The sequence below is a fragment of the Lissotriton helveticus genome, chromosome 1_1 (genome assembly GCF_964261635.1).
Source record: "Lissotriton helveticus chromosome 1_1, aLisHel1.1, whole genome shotgun sequence".
NCBI lineage: Eukaryota > Metazoa > Chordata > Amphibia > Caudata > Salamandridae > Lissotriton > Lissotriton helveticus.
Genome location: NC_136057.1, coordinates 897,843,676 through 897,862,095, shown reverse-complemented (window position 1 = coordinate 897,862,095; position 18,420 = coordinate 897,843,676). Strand labels below are relative to the sequence as shown.

Sequence of the window (18,420 nt, the reverse complement as noted above, 5' to 3'; positions counted from 1 at the left end):
CTCCGGCGTCTGTGCCCACGTTTCCATCCGCAGTGATGATTTAAGGAGGAATTCAAAGGGTGCAGCTCCTTGGGGCAAGCGAGCTCTGCGGGCACCGTGCTGGGCGTCCGACACCTCTCAGTTTCCTCAGGAAGGCGCGTCAGCTCCGGAGGCGGCACATTTGAGCGGCGCCTCCTTCAGAGCAGTGTTCGAGTGATTAACTCTTCACGGTCTGGTGTTCCTCCAGCCTGGGCTATCTTCGCTGACAGGCACAGCTGATTTTCTTTAAGTTCCGTATTATTTGAAGATTCTGGGTGATTCTGCCTATCTATTCAACGCTGATGGACACAGCTGATGTTTCATTGATTTAGAGTAAATATGTTGTGAGATTACCACTGCCCTAGTTCTTTTATCGTCTTTTGTGCAGTGCATCATATTTCATTACCTGCCTGACTAGATTATTTTTTTTTAATTTCCTTGTCTGCTAATTCATGCGTTGACAGGCACAGCTGGACCTTTGGACTTGGGACATTATATATGGTGCAGTCTTTGAAGCTTCATTTAGAAGGCAGGGGAATACGCCCCTTTTGATAAGTTCTAGCTGAATTAGTATATTACTATAGTACCATAGTTTGGCCAGTAATAATATGTCGCAGCCACCACCATTTCTGAATGAGGTAGGAGAGCCACAGTTACCGTGGAAACAGTGGTTTGGCCTTCTAGAGTCTCACCTTATTGCTATTGGGGGCGAAAAATTCTCAGCTTTAAGGAAACTGCATACGTTACTGCATAATTTAAGCATTGAAGGGCGCAAGACATATGATAATATATCAGCGGAGGCAGAAGAGGACAGTGATGATGACGAAAATGTATATTTAGCAGCAGTAAGTAGGTTGGAAAAACATTTTGGCAAAACTATCAATGTCGTTTTGGAAAGGCACAAATTCTTTTCTAGAGTGCAGGGTAAAAGAGAAAAGGTCAAGACATACATTGCAGCTCTTAAAGGTTTAGCCAACACGTGTGAATTTGAGGCTCTACAGGATTCTCTAATTAGAGACCAACTAGTTAGATGCACCAACAACATAAAAATCCAAGAAAGGCTCCTTGTTGCCAAACCAGATTTAAAACAAGCGATATATATCGCGGTTGGAATTGAGCACACTGTGGATTGTATGGTAGCCATGAAGAAAGAAGAGGAGAAAAGCACGGAAGTAAACGCCATAAACAAACAGGAAAACATAAAGAAAGTAAGAGTAAAAGTCCCAGCGTTGTTCCTCCAGTGGCCAAACTTCAATGTTTCAGATGCGGTAGCCCCAATCACCTGGCTAATTGCACAGGTTGCCAAGCCAGATCGGTCACTTGCCACAGATGTGGCAGGAGGGGCCATCTGGCTAGACTCTGTAGAGATTACCAATCGAAGTCAGTCCACTCCGTTGAACAGGAGCCTTCCCAAGAAGTTAAGTTGGTGTTTAAAGTTGAAGATGAAGACAAGACCAGTGATTTTCCGTCTTGTACCATTACCTTAGACCGGATATATGACGGTACAACGCGTACCGTCACAACGCATACCTTTACAATGCGGCCGTGACAACGCAAGTCGTTACCACGACTTGCGTTGGGGGGGCGCGGATTTCGAATAGTTTAATTTACTATTCTAACACCAGTCCCCGTGGACCCTAGGGAAGGTGTTAGGATAGTAAATTAACTATTTTTAGACCTTGAGCGCCCTCCAGCGCAAGTCGTGGTAACGACTTGCGTTGTCACAGCCGCGGTGTAAAGGTACCGCGTTGTGAAAACATCGTTGTAAACGATGTTTACCCCTTAGACCAGAGGGAAGTTACAGTGTTTGCAGACTCGTGCTCACCCTACACTTTAGTGGAAGCAGACACCTTCTCTAAAATGTTTCCCACGTGGCAACAGAATATACAACCTGCTGACATACATCCAGGGGGGTACAATGGGGACCCCATACCCTTGGTAGGCATGAGAACCATGAACATAGGGTTTAAGGAAAGGAGCAAAGTGGGTAAAATGTATCTCACACAAAAAGGGTCTAGTCTGTTGGGGTGGAAGCACCAACGTGAGTTAGGCATCAAGCTGGACCCCAATAGCCCTAACCAAGTACTCCTTGTGGACCAATCGGTGGGAGGAAATGAAGTTTGTGAGGATTTTCCCAAGGTGTTTACGGATGAGTTAGGTTTACTTAAAAAACCAGCACTCCATAACACTTAAAAGTAAGGCTAAGCCAGTTGCTCATAGAGTGAGACCCATACCTCATTTGATGCAGGCCCCCCTACGAGCAGAATTAGACAGACTGCTAGCTCAAGGGGTTATCGAGCCTATTGACAGCTCACAATGGTTGGCCCCAATCGTTTTGACAACCAAATCCTCGGGGAAGGACATTTGGTTGTGTGTAGACCTTAGAGACCTTAACAACAGCATATGGGTGGACAGACACCCATTGCCACGCATACACGAGGTCCTCACCTTAATTAAGGGGGCTAGTTGTTTCAGCATCCTAGACCTTTCTTCCGCTTACCACCAGGTGGAATAACACCCAGATTCACGTCACTTCACCTCCTTCATTACCCCGTTGGGAGCCTTTCAGTACATTCGCATGCCCTTTGGTTTGGCTTCAGCAGCCGCTGCATTCCAGAGGATCATGCAACATGAGCTGGAGGGTCTCCCTAATACCATGTGCTTCGAGGACGACATTCTCATTTATGGGAAGGACGTGGAGGAGCCCAATTTCATTTTGAGGAAGGCGTTGACTAAGTTGGAAGTAGCTGGGTTGACCCTAAAGAAGGAGAAGTGTCGCATAGGGGTGGGGTCAGTTGAATACCTGGGCCATACAATTTCGGAGGATGGTATTAAGCCCAAGATAGATTTAGTTGAAGCCATTCAAGGAACTAAGCCACCAAGTAATGTAGAAAAACTGAAATCATTATTAGAATATTATGCTAAGTTTGTAAAAAATTATGCTGACATTGTAGAACACCTAAGAATGTTGCTGAAGACCAGAACTCCCTTCACATGGAATGAAAATTGTCAAGTGGCGTTCACCACAGTAAAGGATAGCATTGCCTCAGCCCCATCGTTGGGTAGATTTGACCCGACCAAACCCACCATTCTATACACTGATGTTAGCAGTAAGGGATTGGGGCTAGCCTCACCCAGATGGATAAGAACAAGGAACAGGTGGTGGCATTTGCCTCTCGCGCCCTTAAAGGGGCGGAGATAAACTATTCGGTGGTGGAGAAGGAGGCGTTGGCGTGCACATGGGCCATCAAACATTTCCGTTTCTTCCTCTGGGGCATTCCCTTCACTGTGAGGACCAACCACAAACCCCTCATGTACGCCTTTACTACAAAAGGGTCAGAAAAAACACGCCACGCATTTCTAGGTGGATCTGCGGTTTGGAGGGGTACAATTTCTCTGTGACGTACATGCCAGGCTCGCAAAATTTGGTAGCAGACTTCTTGTCCCGCTCATCTAATAGTACTAATAATGGTGAGGTGCTAGCTGAAGTCGAGGAGCGGGTTTTGAAGTTGACATGCCTTAGGAAAGAGGAGTGGGAGCAGAGTTTGAAGGATGAAAAGGGTTTCCGCTGAAGATTCACGCCAGCAGAGCCACAGATGGTGTGATTGACCTACACCACTACACCAACTAATGGACACAAAGACCGTCTCTCTGACTAATTCTTACAGATGGTGTGATTGACCTACACCACTACACCTACTAATGGACACAAAGACCGGACACGAACACCGATTCCCCTTTGAAGGGGATCTTCAAATTCACCTTTACGACGCTAGCTCTCAACTCATCTGGGACTCCATACATCCACCTACAGTTCTCTTTCGCAGAAGAACCTAAACCCTCTCAACGGCGCAAGTCTCCAACTGAAGTGGGACATCTTTAACGCCATAATATATGTGCTCAATACTTCTATAGTCCTGATGAAGACCCTAGACTGAGGTACTACCTGCCCTTACCATAGGGGTCGAAACGTCGACAACATTATCTTCAACATACACGCTACAACAGAAATAGCCATATATGGCCCCCGTGTAATGTTTATATAGGGAACTGTGTGATCTATTGAAGACTGGAAATGTTCTCAGATTGATGCAGAATTGTTCACAGGACACAATTCCTTTTCCATGTCCCCCTACCTATTCCAACCACACCCTACCTAACTGAATCCAACCCCTTTTTCCTTTGACACCCACCGAGCACTGTATTGAATGATGACTTCATCAATTGTTACGTATTGTATGAAATGAAATATAATACCTGTGAAAGTACTGGACATCACTGAATACAGCTGAATTAAATTCAGTTCCATATCCCCTCTGTTTATGTGTGTACCTTTTAACAATTACTGATGAAATTATTTTAGGAAATGTTATGTAACCGACCACCTTTTTTGTAACTACATGTTGACCCAGGTCGGTGAGTAAAGGGTTTACCCCGTTATTACCTACCACAGAAAAGGATTTGCAAGCACTAAAAGACTGTATAGTTAAAGGATGGCCTAATGAGAAGAGCAAGGTGGCACCTGCGTTGAGTGGGTTCTGGGAGGTGAAGCTGGAACTTAACATTCACGATGATATGGTGTTCAGAAGGGAAAAGATTGTTCCACCGAGCTCACTCAGGCAAAAAATAGTAGACTTAGCACATGTGGGTCACTTGGGTCATAGCCTAACAAAAAACAAGATCAGGCTGGACTTCTGGTGGTCAGGGATGGATACCATGGCAGAACACACAGTGAGGGACTGCCTCGAGTGTAGCAAGGCCGATAAGACCCATCAGGCAAGGAAACCACCCCTATCCCCAGTGTTAATACCAGATAAGCCTTGGTCCAAACTTGCTCTTGACATAATTGGCCCCCTAAACCTCATGAGTTTGAAGGAAAGGTTTATACTGGTCCTGGTGGACTACCACTCTAAGTGGGTGGTTTACAGGTGTGTCCACCAAATTGATACCAAGATACTCATTATCTTTCTGAAAGATACCTTCTTCGAGGAAGGCATCCCGGACATTTTAATCACTGATAACGGGGTGCAGTTACCTCAGAAGAAATGAGGGAATTTCTTTCTGACATGGGTATTTTCCACTAGAAAACTGCCTTGTATTGTCCCCGTGCATGAACCACCTGGTAAAAGAGTGTATACAACGGGCGGAGATATTAAGCATATCAGCATCTGGGGCCCTGCAGGAAACTCTCTGGGCCTACCGTACCACTCCTAACCTAGTGACTGGGATATCCCCTTTCACCTCGTTAAAAGGGAGAATTCCTAAAACCAGGCTTTCTCCCCCGGTAGAAAGACGGATCAAGTGTCACGTTAAACGGGATGAAATTGGTAAGTGCTGTAGAGATCACCAAGATAAGTACGTAGCAAAGTACAATGCGGACAAACATGTGAGAGCTAGCAGGGTAAGGGAAGGGGATTGGGTTCGCATACACTTTCCTAAGACTAAAAGGAGGGATGCCACCAGGTTCTGTGCACCCCTGGGAATAATCAAAGTTGGTAGGAATGTGGTCCAGCTAGCCAATGGACAAACGTGGAGTATGGACAGGATTGTCCCTCACAGAGAAGTAGGTGTTCCCCAAACAGAGACACAATTGCGTGGTACGACTCGTGTGACCCCTAGGAGGTCATCAAGGATCACAGCTGTACCACGGTGGACCAAAGATTATTGTATCACTTGATATTCCTTGTGTCATCGCATGCCTTATGTGTCCGTATTGCAACCCCATGATATCCCTTATTCAGAGATCTGCATTTTCATGTTTTTTATCTAGCCTGTCACTGCCTTGTACCCCTTGCATGTTACCACCAGTGCCCTTCCTCTTCTCCTCTTTTCTTTCTCTTGATAAGGAGATGTGTTGTAATCTCACTTGGTCTGCCCCGCTGCCCCCCCCCCGCCTGCCTCTCCCTTGGTATAGCCCTGGCAGGAATGTGCGAACATTCCACAGCTGACACCAGATGACTGGAACTTGTGATGGTGAGAAGAAGTAATAAAGAAGACTCTTGGAATCCTACTTGTGTGCTTCTTATTTGCAACAACGGTCTTTATTGCCTCTACCCCCAACACCAGTTAAAGGAGTGGAACATATCATATGTCACACTTTTTACTCTTAAGTACAGTGAGGGGATGCTCCTTTTGTGGCAACAGATGACTAAAACACAGAAATGTACCTCTTCTGAGGAAGACATAGACACATCCATGAGGACACACAAAAGGCCAAGATCCTCTGACCAGGACACAGAGCCTCTGAGAAAGGAGAAAAGAAAACAGATCTCAACAGAGGCGGACTCTTCTCTATTCAGCACTCCATCTGAGAAGACAGGGGAATGTCAGAATTTTTACTCTACTACTGAACAGTAGACGGCGAGGCATAAAATTACTCCCAATGCTCAGTCGACAGCAACATCACCGTCGACACGAGTATCGATGACAATGGTCAACACTGTTTCGTTTACGAGACCATCACCGGTGATGACAACTAATACGTCAATGCCCTCATCTCGTCGACAAGAATCTTGTTATCCACAAGACACTGTCAACATCAGCACTAGCAGGACGACACAGTCGATGACATTCCTACTGCCGATGATAAATTCCTGAATTACGTTTATTTAGCTTTGTATTGTCATTGCAAATAAAGAATATATTTTGGCTATTAACAATGACTACTAAGGTCTGTAATTATATATAAACGACCAGGCGAGATAAGGCTCATGTTGCCAAGAGTCAAGAGGTCGTCAAGCACTGATGGGGAAACTGTTTAGCCGGAGGTACCACTGGAGAGCAACTTGATCGTCTGCTGTTACAAATTGTACAGGTGCTGGCATGAAAGTTACTCTGGCATTTGATGAATAGTGAGGGGAGACACATTTTGAACCATTGGCAAGATTCATCTGTTGGATGTAATGGATCACCAATGTGGGTGGAAATGATGAATCCTGCTCTCTACTGGCTTAGAATGGTATCTCTGTCTTTACACCAGGCATCTGAATAGCCTCTAAACTTCAGGCATGTACCCATTGGTACTCAAGGTATACTCAAGGTATTCTTTTCTGGTTCAAAGATCCTCCTGCCTGCATATCTTCAATTCTAAAATTTTACTTCTGACACCTATGATTGCAACCCTGATGAATGTCTTAATTTTGCTTTTTAAAACCCATCAATGCTATCCTCTTCTGTGTACTTTATTTTTATCAATTGTTTGTTGCACTTTTCATCTGCAGTTCCGCTCTTGGTGAATAGTGGATGGATTGAAAATGATTACTCAGCATCATCATTGGGTTTGTTGAGCATTTGTTTGTGAACATGAATGCTTTCCCCTTACAGAGCATGAACTTCTTGCACCTTCATTCATTTGATCCAAGCTTAGTATTTTTTTCACAGTAAATCTTCAATTGTATACACTTTGTTGACCCAACCCTGATATAACTATTTTTCCTAAGTTTATGGAATGCCAATTTTAAAGCCTATTCTCCAAACGTGATTTTCTTCTGTTTCGAATGTACCCGGTGAAACATAAAAACTGGAGTGTAATGTTTAAGTCCCCTAAATAGAAATGTGAGTGTCTATGTTGAAAGAAATATACATATTTTCAGTAGAAGCAGAATAATGATAGAATTTGCTTTGAGATTTTGAGATTCTTAAAAGGTCCCAAAGTGTCTAACGTAATGTCAATAGACTGGCTTTCGTCGGGTATGCATCTTTAATTACTATGCAGCTTGCAAGATGTTTACCTCTGTAAACAACTTTTTCTATTACTGGATATAATAGCTGGTCAAACTAGTGGGTGCTATCACCAAGGTAAAAAAAGTTATAATGTCAAAGCCCTACTTCTGCCTATACTTTAACACAGAGATCATATGTGCCCTGTCCTAAATCTGTTCACTAGTTGTCCATCCAATAGAGTCCACCTTTGACCAGCATACAGTACCTGGCTGTTCAATAAGCCAGATCCCACCCAGTTACGAAGAATCATTTTGCCATCAGTGGTTTCCATCTAAGTAAGAACCTTACTCAGGGGACAGGCATCAGGATTGAGTACCAGTCCAATTCATAATGGAACAATCTTCTTCAGACTCTAATGCACATTCATTTAATCTTAAGTGTTTCATGTTTGAAACTTTATTGTTATACCTGCTAATGGCTATTAGTCCTAGGTTTCCTGACTTTGAGTACTTCTGTTTTCTGCTACAGTAGCTTGTCTTCAAGATTCAAGAACTCCTGCGTTGACACTGACAATGCTATACAACTTCAAAATACAATCAAGTACATACTTAAGAAAAGGAGATACAAACCATTATCTTTGGGTCAGCAGTTGCTCTCGCGAGAGCACGTCTTAGTCTTTCTTCCTGGTTTTTCTTTTGTTGTTTAAGCTTCTGTTCTCGAACTCTGCAGAATAAGATAGTTTCTGTTTAGAAATCAGTCATTGAGGTCTGGTACAATTACAAGAGATCATGGATGATTCACAGCTTCACACATAAATCTTCACAATAACAAGTTATTCGCTCCAATATTTTATGGTCGATTCACAAAGTCATTTTCAGATGTAAATGTTTGATTACAGCCAAAATGGCTACATTTGCAGCTGCCAAGAGCGCTGAGAAATCTGATGTACTATATGTATCAAGCAAATTCGCATTCACAAACGCTGAAATTCGCAGAATGTCCGCGTTTGCGAATGCGAATTTGCAAAATGGTATGTATTAAGGAAAATCTGGTGCAAAACAAGGAATCACAAAATTTGCGATTCCTTATTTTGCAATTGCATTTAAGGAATCAATGCAATGTATGGAGCAAAAAAAATGCAAATTGTCCTTAAGGAATCGCAAATTACCACCAACTTCAAGTTGGTGGTAATTTGCGAATTCCTTGAAAAATGCACATTTTTTAAATTATTCTCAATTTGCGATTCTCAAATTGTGAATCGCAAATTGAGAATAACTTCCCATTCATTCCCATAGGCCTCCTGGCCCATAGAAATGAATGGGAAAGTATTCCTTAATTGCAATTCGCAATTTGCTAATCCCAATTAAGGAAAACTAAGAATTCGCAAAAAATTGCGAATTTGTACATACATCCCAATTTGCGATTCTGAAATAGCGATTTCTAAAAAATCGCTATTTCAGAATCGCAAATCAGGTTGATGATACATATGGCCCTAAATCCCTTACAAGGGGTGGGAAGGGGGAGAAACAAGGTGTGGTTAGCCTTGTAGTTTTTTTTAACACCCATATATTGATAGGTTTGTTGGCATTCACAATCTGAAATCTAACCCTCTACCACTCTGAAAATAGAGTTTACTCTAACTAAGGGGTTAAGTGACTCCCTTTGTAGATGGAAAATGGGAACAGATCAACCCAGATTTGATGGTGGTGTAGGATAATGCCTTTCCAGTGCTTAATTTGTAAAAGAATAAGTGTCAGGGTCGACATTTTCTTCAGAAGCTTGTGGTCGGCACTAGCGTGTTGAAGTGCCAAATACCAAGGCTGCACACATGAATGTCATTTCACTAAAACACCTGTGATAGTGGAAGTGATATCCCACGTTATTTTACCTTATCCTGCACACATACACAGGCAATCACGCATACACACATTCTCTCCCACATAAACACTCTCTCACCTGCATGTATGCACACAACATACATTTAAAATACTGTATTGGTGACGGGTTTAGATTATTTACAGGAGGTGATGGCGCTCTAGCATGTGCGTGTAAAAGTCTATATTGTAACTAGTGAGTACATGGTGCAAGCAGGTCAGGGGGAACACACCCACACAAAAAACAACCCTTGCATGAGTATGGGTCAAGACACACACGACAAATAGGAACAAAAGTCCTGTGCACACGTATGAGTGTAGTAGGTTTTAGTGTAAAACCCACATTTTTAAAACAATGATCTTGAAGAAATAATGAAGGTTGACATCTCGAGTTTCAAGTAGAAGGATTTATAAGTCAATCCAGATCGGCACAGAAAGAAAACAAACCAGCCGACACGTGTTTCGTCACATCGTGGTGAGTTATAACTCTTCAGGGCTGTAGGTTTGAGTAGAGGATCTGTAAAACGGCAAACCGGTTGTAATTCCGACCTGGTTGCGGCCCATCGGGTAGACGATCAAGGATTAGGATCGGGAGAGATGAGAATTAACATCTCTTCATGTCTCTGACTGTAGAGACACGATGGCGCTGGATGGGAGCGTCCGTGGCGTTAAGGAAATCTGAGCTCCAGCTTCAGGGTGTAGAGTGATCTGTTCTGTTGTTCCGGGTGATGCTACACGTCATTATTTCTTCAAGATCATTGTTTTAAAAATGTGTTTTTACACTAAAACCTACTACACTCATACGTGTGCACAGGACTTTTGTTCATACATTTAAAATACTTTTTTACCTACCTTTGATTCCAGGAAATGTAATATTCCAGCTTAATGTACTCCATTTTTTATTACACTAATAGTGAAAAATATATTATAATAATAAATTGTTCACTATTAGTGTAATTACAAAATACAAGGAGATTGGAGCCCCAACTGATGGTCATAAGGACGGGCCTCTGTGTTCCTGGCTCTGATTATGCTACCTTTGAAGCCAGGGGTCGCATGGGGCAAGCCAGGAGCCACAGCTGCGACCCATGGCGACCCCTAAATGACAGCCATGGCTGTGTAGCCTTGAATAGACTTTTCCCCCTTTCTGTACTAGGGCCTAGCAGTGTTCCTTTGACCACAGTTACTTGACGGTGCTTGAAAATCCCAGTATAACCTTTGGTGCGACCTCCCATGACAGTGACAGTGGCAGCGCATTGAAGCTCCAGCATTACCTTTCTTTAGCACTGCCTTATCAGGTTGAAGGACCCTGGGTCCTTGCTGTATCCATACGGCACCCAAATGGTTGTGTATTGGTAATAAAGTACTTCAACTGTGTTGGTTTTTTCCCAGTAGTGCTCCTCTAGCGCACAGTCTTGGACCATGGCCAATTCAATTTTTGTTAAAATCAGAGTGTCACTGCATCAGCTTTTGACACATAATAAGAAATTAAAGGCCTGTAGCGTAGAAGAAGGCAAACTTATTTTGTGAATGGTCATCTTTGCCCGTCTTTCACACTCTCACTCTTTAACCCCTTCTTAACTTGGTGCTCCATGTAATGACCTAGCATGTCTGTCCACTTACAGTCCTTTCTTTACATGGGATCAAAGTCAGGATTCCAAGGATGGGTCGTTGGTCACTCCATCTGCTGGAATTGCAGTGAGGCACAGGTGGCTCAGGCCATGCCTACTGCCTTCACGCCTCTGCTGGGCTACTACTGATGTGGCCCATCTGATCTTGAGGAACTGGTCCACAGCAGTGCCTTTCCCAGAAGCGCACTTGGAGGAGCGTGAAGGCGGATCTTTACAAAAGGCTTCCTTCTGTCAGTCTCCACATCGACTATATCCTTCCAGAAGGCTGTGAACCATGAGTCCTTCAGCCAAGCCCAGCCGCCCAGCTTAGCTAGCACACACTTACTCTGCTTCCACTGAATCAAGGCACTCCACGTACCCTTCTATAGGAAGCCTTCGGTTATCCAGAGCTCACCAGGCTGTGCAAAGCAGTGTCCACTAAGGGTACCCACAGGAGCACGCACACAAAGCATGTTCACCCTCCTCATACTAACCTTCCACCCTGTGGTCTAGACATAGCCAGCCCTTACCTGCCAGTTAACTTTAAAGGGACTCAATCTCGCGCTTCCAAATGATTTATTTCATTCAGCTCTGCACACACGTTAGCTCTCTGCGCAGGATGTTGAGTCTGGTTATAGCCTCAGCAAGAAACTTAAATTCAACCCAATTAAACTCGAGTTTCTTTGCAGTCAGTTCTGACGTTAGGGTGGGAAAGGGCAGCGGTGTGGAGGAGAAAGAAACACCATTGCACTATATTCAAAGAGCTATCACTGTATTCGCAGAGCTAAGACAGAAAGGACATGCTGACCTTTGTGAACTTAAAAACCTAAAAGCCAAGTACGTCATTTACACAAAAAATAGGAACATGGACCCATAAAGGTAGCAGTGACCCGCAGAAAGATTTTCTGGTTACGTTGCATTGCAAGGCAAGTGGATTAACTTAAAATGTAGATATTCCCACATGATAGGGCATTCGAGTTGGGAAGAGGCCCGTACTGACAATACTTCCAAAGATATTAATGCTTACCTCATTCGTCGTTCTTTAATTTTTAACTTCTCAGCAGCTGACACTTTATTTTTTGGCAAAGATTCGAATAAATCATGCAGCTGCTGAAGTCGAGTCTCAATCACGGTTAGCATCTGGACAGTACTAAATGTTGCTTGAACTTCACCAATGGCGCTCTGGTACACCTCAGCAACTTTTTTATTAAGAATGTTTAGCAATATGTCCTAGTAAGGGAAAAACGTTGAAAAACATTAACAATGTACATCTGTTTCCCTACGGAGTTATACTTTTCTATTTCTGACATTGCATCTTCCCTGGAAAAAGTACGCTCATATGTATTGTTAAATCTCGTTAATGTTCTTCATGTTCAGTTTAGTCATTTCGGCTAATACCTACATATTAGCCAGAGAAGACCTCAAACGTAATTTAGGTGAACACTTGAAGAGCTGCCATACCGTGCACCTAATGCCCTGCCTCTTAATGGGAGGAATAGGTTCACAAAATCAGTGAATATTTGCAGGTGGAACGGGAGTACAGGGACCCCCTTCCTAAACAAAAAGTATTCTGACCATAAAAGACAACCTTGCACTAAGTAGTCCTTAGAGCACCAGCAAAGGAGAGAGCAGAAATGTAAAGGTAAATGTTGTAGTACTTGTATAGCGCCCGAATCACCCCACATGGGGTCTCTCCGGCGCTTGTACGTATACCGCTGTGGAACCCTTCCTGGCTTTTCCCTGTGAGGAACCCACTCCTGGGCACCCCCAAGGTGCAGCCAGGCATCCTAGCGCTGTAGGGGCCGTTGTGGAGATTAAGCAAGCTATTACCCAGAGTTGCAGAGATGGACCCATGATTAGAATAGGCACTGAGGCAAGAATTATCAGGTCCGAGGAAATTGAGCCCAAGACCTGCCGAGACAGGAATTGAACCCTGGTCCCGGGCCAGACCTCTGCTTCAGGGTCTGCCACTCTAACCATTGAGCCACACTTCTCTACAGAAAGGTGCCATTTCTTTAAAAAGATGGTACAATTCGCTCCCTTCAAGTGAGGCAACGCTGCACAGTATCTTTACTTGCTGCATTGAGTTGTGCCACTTCTTTGTAAATATGACCCTTAGTGAGTGGTTAACTAAAAAGTAGCAAATCAGCCACATGCAAGTAATCCTTGAATGGAAGAAAATGAACTACATTTTAGAATTCTCAAACATTCACGGTAGTTGGCTTGGGAAGCGAAAACAGTCTCAGATTTCCAGGCATGGTACTGGCTATCAAACACCCAAAAGGTGATGGGATGACTGCTTGCAAATAATCTAACCACTAGCAATCCCTCAAAGGAGTATTTTAAACCATTGTTTTGTGCATACTGTGCCACTCTAGACAGAGGGCCTGACTTAGGATTTGGCAGATGCAGTAAAGGCAGACAGGTTGTTGGAATACTTTACTGCCTTTACTCTGCCCACCTGTCAGCAGCCCGGCCACCATCCCTATACATTGGCAGGAACAGGTGTCATAGTGATACCTGTCATTGTCTGAAAGTTTGACAGACGTTGTCAAACATGACGGCTGGAAGTTAAACTTTTCCAAAAACAAACTCGCAAAGCGAGATTTTGTGTTTAAAAAAACCCAGAAAACTAATGATCTACATACCAGTTTTCTTCCATGGTAAGGGGGTTATGTCGTAACATGGTTCTTTGTATTCTGCTATTAGATTATGTAGAATGTATATGTGTCATGTAGAATGGGTATTAATGTTGGGGCTTAGAATGTTTTACCTCACTGAGAGATAGCCCTGTGTTACTGCTGCATGCATCCTTGTATTGTACCAGCTATCTTGAATAAAAAAGAGAACTGCCCTTGTTTCCCAGTGTGGTTACTACATGATTTTGGCGACGAGCTGGCTAGCTGAAGGAACCCACGTTTCAGATCTTTAAGAGACACCTTTTACTACCCGTGTTTGGACTAGAAACCCAAGCTACATGGCACAGGAATCACCGTTTGAATCTTCTATCATCGACTACATCATGCGCCACACAAAGGAATAGTTGAAGCTCATTGGAGACTTGTGGAAACATTTACTCAAGAAGTGCAGCGCCGCGTTGCCGGGCCCCGGGGGAAGCACAGTCGCAGACTAGTCTTCCCCCGGGGTCTTTTGCGCAGGATAGGACAGGCAGGGGAAGGGGAGGAGTTAGGGGGTGGGTATATAGGCGCAGGGGAGGAAGGGAACTTCCTCTTCCTGCGCCTGGCACCATCGGGAGGGTAGAAAGAAAGGAAGACTAGTGTAGGACCTGTATGAACTTAGTTTAGCAGAGTTAGTGGACTTTTGGCCGGTGTCTCATCGTCGGGGGCTGTTTACACGGCAGCCGTTTTTCGTTGCACGCCGGAAGCGTGAGTTGTGGCACGATGTCGGAGGTGACGTCCGAGGAGGTCTGGGCGGCCTTGCTGCTGCTTGCGCGGGCCGGTCGCGAGGATCTGCTTCAGCCAGGTGTGTTGGGCCAAGCATGGGTGGGGGCCTCTAGGGGCACGCGCGCGGCCTCGGCCGGGGTCAAAGCCGCGGTTGTGGCTTGTCTGGAGGACCAACCTGACGCACACGGCCAGGCGAGGGCGAGCGGAGGGGGGGCGGAGCGCCCAGGGACCCGGCGAGGGGCGGGAAACGTAAGAGCCTGCCCCAGCGGGCCTACCCTCCTCTCGAGTTCTTCCCTGGGGCCTCCGGGGCTGCTGTGAGGGGCGCGGCCCCCCGCCCCAGCTGCTGGGGCCTGTCCACGCGCCGGCCGGTGCGGGGGAGGGGGTGGGGCAGGGGGACAGCCTTCCGCGGCCCCCTTTGCCAGCTGTGGGACCTGTGGGGGAGTCCAATGCCACGGATGTAGTGGGGCAGGCCGATGCCCACGCCATGGGGGAGGGTCTGTCTGGGGAGACTGTGCCTGTGGATGAGGAGTGGAGGGAGGAAGCCCCCATTGACCTGTCCACCAGCTCCAGGGCTGGCACCCCTGCCCAGGCGAGGCAGGAGGCGTAATAGGACTTGCAGGTCAGTAGGAGTGGGGGACGAGTCAGTCCGGGAGCCGGAGAAGCCATCGGGCAGTCCACTTGAGGATGGTGAGAAGGTGGACGGTAAGTCGGTGACTACGGGGGTGCAGACGGACAAAGGGGATGGTAAAGAGGAGAAAGGGGTGAAGATCCCGAAGAAGCTGCCGTATATGGGTTTGGCGATGCCGTTGGGCTCGCATCTCTCTGAGAAAGTCAGGGCTCGGATTTGGAGGCACGAATTCGTGGATGTGTTTAAGTTGCTGCATAGAGAGGTGCAGGCTAAGGAGGGTTCGAAGGAGGACGAGTGGGAGCTGACGAGGTGCCCCAGGGTGCCAGTGACAATGGAGAACTGGACATCAGCGTTCTTGATTTATGCCAGTATCTACTGTGAGAAGTATTTGGACAGGGCGATTGCGCTGTTCAAGTACATGGACATCATTCGCAAGGCTCAGATGCAGTTTGGGGGATTTGCCTGGCTGAGTTATGACGAGGAGTTTAGGGCCAGGGTCAGTGCGAATCCGGAGAAGAGCTGGGGGGAGGTGGATCAGGAACTCTGGGTGCAGTGGATGGCGTCCACGCACTCCACCGCATCCACACACACAGCTAGCGGCTTGCCGGTAGTGTATCGGTCCTTTCCGCCGCGTCCCGCCCAAAGTGGGGCGGGAGGAGGTGCAGTGCCCAACACCATCTTCTCGGGTCAACAGACTAAGCCAGGGGGATATTCCACAGGGGCCTGTTGGAGCTACAATAGGGGGTACTGTTCCCGGTACCCCTGTAAGTTCAAGCATGAGTGCTCGAAATGTGGAGGGAAACATGCACTCACTCAGTGCCTCACACTTGCCACGCCATCAGAACAGTGGAGGAACCCCCGAGGGCGGGGCCACCCTGGACAGAAGGGCGCCTACACCGGTTAGGGTGGAGGCGATGGCCCCGTTGCTCTCGTGCTACCCGGATCAGGAGGCGGCGGCGCGGCTTTTTTGGGGTTTCACAGAGGGTTTTAGAGTGGGCTATCAGGGCCCCAGGGAGCGCCGATGGGCCTACAACTTGCGATCTGCTAAGGAATTGCCTAGTGTGGTGGCCGCTAAGTTGAGGAAGGAGGTTGAGGAAGGAAGGCTGGCTGGCCCGTTTACTGACTGGCCTTTGGGCGATCTGATCATCTCTCCATTGGGGGTGGTGCCGAAGAAGGAGGAAGGGGAGTTTAGGATGATACACCATCTATCGTGGCCAGAGGGTCAGTCAGTGAACAATTTTATTGCAGAGGAAGATTCTAGGGTGCTCTATGCGTCGGTGGACGATGCGATCCGTCTGGTGAGGGTGTGTGGGGCGGGGGCTGAATTGGCGAAATGTGACATCAAGTCAGCTTTCCGATTACTGCCCATTCATCCGGCGGATTTCTCACTCTTGGGAATGCAGTTTGGGGGGGCCATCTAAGTGGACAAGGTTTTGCCCATGGGGTGCGCCATCTCCTGCGCTCTGTTTGAGCTCTTTAGCACCTTCCTGCAGTGGGTCATGGTGCGAGTCAGTGGGTGCCGTGAGGTCACCCACTACTTGGATGATTTCCTCTTCCTGGGGAGGGCGGATTCCGGGGATTGCGGCAGGGCCCTGTCGCGATTCCAAGGGTTGGCCTTTCAGTTTGGTGTGCCTCTGGCGCCGGAGAAGACGGCTGGTCCCAGCTGTTGCCTGACGTTCCTGGGGATCGAGCTGGACTCGGTGCAGTGGCTGGCGCGCCTCCCTGCGGCCAAAGTGGCGGAGATACTGGCATGTTTGGAATGGGCGGTGGAAGAGAAGCGGATTCCTTTGCGAGCGGTTCAGAAACTCCTGGGATTCCTGAACTTTGCGTGTAGGGTAGTGCGTGCAGGGCGGACATTCTGTAGGCGGCTCGGCATTGCCATGTCGGGGGCAGTGCTTCCACATCACAGAGTCAGGATTTCCATGGGGGTGAGGGCAGACTTGAAGACCTGTATTGCATCCTGACAGACTTTAACGGTGTGTCCCTGGAGTTTGATGAGGAGAGGGCGGTCTGGCAATGCCAAATTTACTCTGATGCAGCTGGGTCAGCGGGGTTTGGTGTTTTCTGGGACGGAAAGTGGTGTGCTGAGAGCTGGCCGGCTCAATGGTTCAAACAGGGGAGGAGCATTGCTTTCTTAGAATTTTTCCCTCTACTGGTGGCACTGGAGATGTGGAGGGAGGAATTTCGTAACAGGTCAGTGCTTTTCCATGTGGACAACATGACGGTGGTGGAGCTGGTGAATCATCAGAGGGCAAGGGACCTGAGAGTGCTGCGGCTGTTGCGGAGGTTCATGTTGGCTTGTATGCGGCTGAATGTGGTGTTTCGGGCAAAGCATGTTCCTGGGGCGAATAATGACATTGCGGATGCTTTGTCTCGTTCGCAGTGGCAGCGGTTCCGGCACCTGGCACCGGGAGCGGATACATGCAAGACCGAGCTGCCGGCCGGCATCTGGGCCTTGGGGGAGTGAGGATGATTGGCCTGGTGGAAGGTTCTGTTGCAGAGACCACGAGGAGGACGTATCGTTTGGCATGATCTGAATTTAGTGCTTTCATGGGTTGGAATCTGGATGGTGTCGTGGGTGTTGAGTCTGTGGTGGAACAGGGGCTGAGACAATTTGTGCTGGATTGTATTGACAGGGGTTTGACTGCGGCTACGATTTCTGGTAAATTGGCAGGGATATCCTTTTACTGTGCTTTGTTTCTGGGTTTTGATCCAACTAAAGATGTGATCGTGAGCAGGATGTTGCGGGGTTGGGGCAGGGAATGCAGGAATGGGGGGGGGTAGGCTGCGGGAAGCGGTTACTTTTGAGTTATTGGTCCGGCTGGTTGAGGTGTTGCCGGACTGTTTTACGACCTTGTTGAGGTTGGCCTTTTCCGTTTATGTATGGTGTGGATGTTTTTTGGGGCGTTCAGGGTGTCTGAGTTGCTGGGTACAAGGAGAATGGCTGGCAGGTTGTTTGAGGAGATTCGGGAGGATTGAGGTCGCCTGGGTATTTGGTTGCGGTGCTCGAAGACTGATCAGTTGGGCAGGGGCAAGTGGGTGTGGCTGAATGAGACGGAGGGCGGGCCGGTGTGCCCTCTGGTTGAATGGCGGACTTTCCGGGTGGACGGCGAGTGTGGCGCATGGGGAACTTTTTTGTCACGCATCAGGAGCCAGAATGACGGCGGGCCAATTATTGGCGGTGTTGCGCAATGCTTTGCGACGATTGGGTCTGGATGCGTCTG

The 18,420-nt window shown here is 47.0% G+C and overlaps 1 protein-coding gene across 1 annotated transcript in view; it reads right to left on the bottom strand.

Moving 5' to 3' along the window:
- Positions 1 to 18,420, bottom strand: part of CCDC38 (coiled-coil domain containing 38) — a 2,097,275-nt gene that overhangs the window by 108,273 nt on the left and 1,970,582 nt on the right. The window contains exons 12-13 of the mRNA XM_078675815.1: positions 12,192 to 12,394; positions 8,310 to 8,403 (exon numbers count right to left, since the gene is read on the bottom strand). Coding sequence (XP_078531941.1) covers positions 8,310 to 8,403; positions 12,192 to 12,394 — 297 coding nt within the window. The remainder of the gene's footprint in view (positions 1 to 8,309; positions 8,404 to 12,191; positions 12,395 to 18,420) is intronic.